Source organism: Fusarium phalaenopsidis (genome assembly GCF_050370095.1).
Source record: "Fusarium phalaenopsidis strain FUZ10S chromosome Unknown contig_32298, whole genome shotgun sequence".
NCBI lineage: Eukaryota > Fungi > Ascomycota > Sordariomycetes > Hypocreales > Nectriaceae > Fusarium > Fusarium phalaenopsidis.
In genome coordinates this window covers 94,624-100,623 of record NW_028145407.1, presented here as the reverse complement: position 1 = coordinate 100,623, position 6,000 = coordinate 94,624, and the positions used below count along the sequence as shown (strand labels likewise).

The 6,000-nt window shown below is 51.5% G+C and overlaps 2 protein-coding genes across 2 annotated transcripts; one reads left to right on the top strand and one right to left on the bottom strand.

Moving 5' to 3' along the window:
- Positions 1-1,792: 1,792 nt before the first annotated feature.
- On the top strand, positions 1,793-3,088 carry LRP88_06619 (glycoside hydrolase family 5 protein; the record flags this gene model as incomplete). The annotated part of the gene is made up of 1 exon (XM_083243157.1): positions 1,793-3,088. The coding sequence occupies one exon, from the start codon at positions 1,793-1,795 to the stop codon at positions 3,086-3,088; it is 1,296 nt and encodes a 431-aa protein (XP_083100381.1).
- Positions 3,089-3,412: 324 nt separating this feature from the next.
- Positions 3,413-4,715, bottom strand: LRP88_06618 (uncharacterized protein; the record flags this gene model as incomplete). Its single annotated transcript, XM_083243156.1, has 2 exons — positions 3,413-4,594; positions 4,653-4,715. 2 exons carry the CDS (start codon positions 4,713-4,715, stop codon positions 3,413-3,415), a joined length of 1,245 nt encoding a protein of 414 aa, XP_083100380.1.
- Between the last annotated feature and the right edge of the window lie 1,285 nt (positions 4,716-6,000).

The window sequence follows — 6,000 nt, the reverse complement described above, 5'->3', positions numbered from 1 at the left end:
GATTGTGTGGTTCTCTGCTGAGCAGAGTCAATGGGAAGATAGAACTAGGAGACAAATTGTTAAGAGTGAGGCTATTCAGGATGAGATGGAAAGGATCTGCAGAAGGGATATGCAGAGACTTTATAGTAGTTGAGCTACGCCGAGGCCCGGGTACTAGGGTGTTAGTCTTGCCATGGCTGAAAGGTTGTGTCTCTCCACTTCCTGGCAACGGGGAGCTGTGTCGACCATCGAACTGGGGTGCATTAGTGTCTGGTGCGTAGAGCCAAAACTTGGTACCGGTAGCTTGTCACGGAGAAGGTCCAGACCATGAGCTAGTCGTTGCCCCTCTGGGAACTGTACGCTCCGCGTTTACGGAATTCACGGTCATGGCCCAGTGCCCTGGTCAAGTCACAACCCCGAGACTGACCAACCAAGAGAGTCGTTCGGGTCTTGTTCAACCGAAACAGCGGCGTTGGTCTCTCATCGACAAGCCAAAACCACCTGGTCGCACATCAGTTGGGTAAGCCACTCTCGCTTCCAACAAGGCCCTCGGGAGAACAGTGGGCGGTACTAAGAAAACATTCGTCGATTCCCTCAAGCGCGATGGCACCATCGGACAACCTAAGGTCAGGCTGATACAGACGCTAAGGCTGGGGAAGGGAATCTGGGGTATGGGGTCCCCGGGTCCCCCGTGTGTATGGACGGCGGGGGAAGGGGATGCCCCATGGAGAGGGGGAAAGGACTTCCCCATGTGGAGGTTGAGGGCGTTGGAGATGAGATGAGGATTGAGTTTAGCTGTCTTGGCCGAGTTTCCGTATTCCATCCGATTGGTTGCTTACACGCTTCCCCCCAAGCGGCATGGTTTTACGCATAGGATCCGAGGTTAGCCCCAGCAGTCGGGAATAGCAAGAACACATTATGCTGGGAATCTCGCGAGTCGAGCCAGCCGGTGTTGCTTGTGAAGTTGGAGTTCATGCAGTCATGGAAGGAGTAGGGAATCATCCTAAAAGAGGACTCCCTTAAGCATATCGGTACCTTTGTACGACCACAACTCTCCCAAGATCAGAGTAAAAAGAGGCCTCTCTCTCTGACATTGCCACATTTCAAGAACCGCCTTGATTAGACAGTGCCTAAAACTGCCCCATATGGAGCCGATGAGCCCGCTTCCCCGCGAGCCCGAGTCAGCTGTTGTTGGCCCCTTGCCACGGCCTCGGACTAGTTCTGCTGCTCGGGGGAGAATGGCACGAGAAACATCGACATTGTCGGCTGAGCATGTCCTAGACAACCTATTATCGCCTTGCCGGCTAAGTTACTCCAATAGCTCCGGATAAAAGCAGAAAGGGCGCACGGCGTTGACTCTCCACGCCCATGGATCACACTGCTGTGGCTCTCTTGGACCGCCACCACACGATGCAAGACCCCGCAGAATGATTCAAGCATCTTTTAGTCGTTACCATGTTCCTGGCTCGGGAGAACAGTGTCCGAGAAGACACGTAAAGCCTTCTGTTGGTGCTCCCGTGTTGAGTGTACTTGGACCTGGGCGATAAAAGCTTGGAGATTGTAGGTACTGTTACGCAACTCCACGTTCAACTTCTCAGTTCCAAGCAACACAATAGCGCCACTATCAGAAAACCATGTCTTCAGGATATCTCAAGGTCAGGGGCAATGAGATTGTTGACCAAGATGGCAATGCAGTCGTCTTGCGAGGCACCTCGCTGGGAGGATGGCTCAAGTAGGTGACCCTTACTAGCTAATTATCCCGGGTATCACATGGCTAGGGCATTAATAAACTAACTGTGTGTTGCCATTCAGCATGGAAAACTTCCTGACGGGCTATCCGGGCACCGAGTCGTTCACTCGAGCTGCAATGTTGGAGGTCATGGGCAAGGAGAAGTACCACTTCTTCTTCGACCGCTTCCTCTACTATTTCTTCACTGAGGACGATGCAAAGTTCCTCCAAAGTTTCGGTCTCAACTCGCTCCGTTTCCCGTTCTCGTACAAACACTTTGAGGATGACATGAACCCACGACAGTTGAAGGAGGAAGGGTTCAAGCACCTTGACCGGGTCATTGACCTCTGCTCCTCGCATGGCATTTATACTATTCTCGATATGCATACTGTACCTGGATGCCAGAATCAGGACTGGCATTCGGACAACCATACCTCCTATGCTGCCTTCTGGGACTTCAAAGACCACCAAGATAGGACGGTATGGCTATGGGAAGCCTTGGCGCGACGGTACAAGGACAATCTTTGGGTTGCTGGGTTCAACCTGTTGAACGAACCAGCCGATCCTGAACAGACTCGAGTGGCAGAGTTCTACGGCAGACTGGAAAGGGCCATCCGAGCCATCGACCCAAACTATATCCTCTTCCTCGATGGAAACACGTACGCCATGGAGTGGAAGGGGTTCAAGAATATCCTCCCAAACTCAATCTACGCCATTCATGACTACAGCATGATGGGCTTCCCATCTGGGCCCCGGTACAAGGGAACTGCTGAGCAAAAGGCCAAGCTGAAACAACAGTTCTCGAGAAAGATCCAGTTCCACCGCTCGCACAACGTTCCCATCTGGAATGGAGAGTTTGGCGCCGTGTACGAAACTGAGGGACCTGGAGCGGATGAAAAGAACGAGGAACGGTATCAACTGCTGGGCGAGCAACTTCGCGTCTACGAAGAAGCTCGTATCTCGTGGGCGATTTGGACCTACAAGGGCGTTGGAATCATGGACATGATCCATACTTCGCCAGAGTCTCCTTGGGCAAAACTCACCAAGTCATTCATCGAACGAAAGAAGCATTTGCAAGGGGATAGCATGACTTGCTGTCCATCAGATGAAGTCGACCGTCTCATCGACCCACTGGTTGCGTGGATCGACAAGGTCTCGCCTTCAGCGACCAAGACGTACCCTTCCAACTGGAACACCAGAACCCATGTCATTAGGAACATCTTTCACACTTTCTTGGCGTCTTCTCTGTGTGGAGAGTTTGCGGAGTTATTTAAGGGCAAGAGTGAGCAGGAGCTGGAGGAGTTGGCACAGAGCTTTTCGTTCAAGAGTTGCGTTCATCGAGGAGGACTGAACAAGGTTCTAAGCAACTGGGTAGTGTAACCTGTAGCTCTAGAGTTTACCGCATGCTTCAACTGTGCTTGCTAGAAATTAAAAGCTCGAGTAAAAGCAAGACTTCCCGGTCTCTTGGGTGGCCAGCGTATTAATTGAATACGCTTAAGACATGGGACGTTTGTTTAAACCGTGCTTTAATACGAAAAGAAAGGCGAAGGTAAGATGTGGGCATTCAGTCCCAGGCCGCATCCGTCGAGGAGAGGGGGAAGTTATCGTTCGGCGTACCTTGTTGTAACCCCCTCGTTAAGATCAAAAGTACAGATGGTAGATATTATAGGTATACTAAGTTCAATTGTGCACCGGATGATTTAATTAAATCTGTGACATGTTGAGTAGCGCACTCTGCCCTGAGAGATATGCGAGGGGCCAAGTCAGCCACTTGCGGCTCCTCTCTGAGATGGCTAGTATCTCGTTCATGATATGAGACGCCCATCCTTGGGTAAACCAATAGCTCTCTACCGTGCGCAGCAGCACGCAAAAGTGACCGAGTATCAACATGGAAATAGGGTCTTTCCTGGTCAGGCCCTCAACGTAGACATCGCCGACCTGGTATATCCACAACATAACCACCTCCAGCTTTCCTGCAACGCCCAAAGTGGCATTCTGCCCTTTGCCGAATGTTCTCTCGCAGCATTCTACGAGGACTCCCACCTCATATCTGTATGCTTCAGCAATGCTATCGTCGGTGAAGACGGTGATTAGGTCCAACACGTCATTTAGCGAGGCTCTCCAGTCTTCGACGCCTGGTTCCAGCAGTGTGGGATCGAGGGGTAGTATTTCCGTTTCAGCGCTCGGCTTGGGGTAGTACTCAGCGAGAACACCCGAGAAGATAGAAGTCCATCCTACACTTGATATTACCAGTCGGACGCCTCGCAACAGGTTCAAGTACGGGACTTGTTGGTCTTCTGAGATTAGGAGCAAGTTACCCGGGCTTGGGCCTTTGGCGAATCCGATGAAGCAGATGAGAATGGATATTATGTAGGCGGCAGGGCTGTTCTCGTGGTCGATGTGGCCGAGGAGTATTGTTGCTGTCTGTAGAGCCGTCCCCAAGTGCCGTTCGGCGAGATCAAGGTACTTACGCGCCTCAAGTGGCCTCAGTCTAGCCATGTGATAGGAAGACAGAGATAGCAGAAAGGCCAGCACGCAAGGGTGCTGGAAGCCTAGACGGGGTACTCCTTCGCACCAGAGGCCGCGCTCGCGCAGGTCACCCGCATGTAATGTATTTGCCGTCGTAGTCATGAAGTTATGGAAGAGCTCGAGGTCTGAAACATTGAGGCATCCATTGGCGCCTTGAAGACCCCCTGAGGTCGAAGCGTTCGAGGAGAGTCGGATTTGTTCGGCCCATGAGGCCCAGTCCGATCGAGGACGGCCACGACGGCCTGGCCCAGAGCTTGTAGCTGGAGACGGACGGAGGATATGCGAAGGGATGGGGGAGAAGTCGCAGCAGACGCCGAATCGAAGGCAGTTTCCGCACTCGGGCTTGACCTCGTCGCACTAGAGGAACCCGTTGAATCAACAAGGCGCATTTCAGGAGGAGATGGATACTACTCACCTTTATCTTTCTCTTCTTGCATGTTTGACAGCCCAGACGGGACTTTTTGTGGGATTTACGCATCTCGTATAGGCTCGGATATGATGGATGAGGTGTGTAAGAGGAAGACTTGGTGGTGCAAATCGGACTGGCGGGGATCTTCCACTTGTCATGCAGCTCCCATCGGAAGACTCGGCAGTGAAAAGGGGAGATGAAGGGGTAATAGAGCCCGAGAGATGCATGTCTGATGTGAAAACACAAAGATGACGTCCAGGGGAGCCCGTGGTCCCGTTGCATGAGGAGGCTGTTGGCCAGGACAGGGATGTCCTAGCGGAGACTAGCGTATCCGCTAATATCCTAGGTTTACGGATTGGATGCGTAAATGCTTTCATTGGCTTGTTATCCTGGAATGGGCTGGTTGAGAGGAGCTGGGGGTTAGAAGAAGCGCTGCTCTGGCATGTTTCGTCGGGGATTGACTCCTCAGAAGGATGACTGCGATGCCGTTGGTAAACAAGGAGTAGAGATGAGTCATGGGTAAAAACAGACCTTTCTAACATTTGGCTCTGGACTTGAAAGATTGAATGAAGCATTGAGATTGAATCGATTAGCAACTCTACAATCCCGACCAGAAAAATGTTTGGACAAATTATGCAAAGCCTTCATGACTTCCTCGTTGAGATTTGCGCTCTTGGCTACGACGACGACAAATTCGTCCGCCTCGGCAATTCACTGATCATTCATGAGGCCAATACGACAGAGCGCACCTGTCTAGCTGCAGCTTAACGACGCGTTTCTTGCCTGGATCTAGGCTAATCTTTGCAAATTCTTTGAGCTCCTTCTTAGGTCTTTTCTTCTTACTCTCTGGGTCGGCCAAGTAGATTTCCACCAAATTTCAGCGCCCTTCAGTTTGCCCGTGTTTTGTACCTCAACAGAAATGTCTATGTTGTGATATGCAGAAGGCAAGAACTCGTCTGGAACCACGAGATCGGCATACTCAACGCTCAACCAAAACCTCTATTTCATGGCTCTTGGTGCTGTATAGGTGGCCTTCATTCCGATGTAGTATGAACTATGGAAGGGCTGGGGCAGACAGTTGGCTAATACACCGAAGCTGGTCGCTGTTTGTTTCGTTGTGAATGACAAGGGCATACGGGTTAGTCTCTAGGTTACCTGAGGAGGACAAGTTCGTCCCAGCCCCAGTCCTTTCGCAGTATGTCGATGATATTCTAGGACTCTTACTGGCGTGGACGCCGTTGATGCGATTATAGGAAGACATGATGGCCCGCGGGTTGGACCCTCCTCAATAGCGACTTAAAAAGGTAGGGCATGCATCTCACGGAAAGTCCACTCCGACATGACACAGTTATCT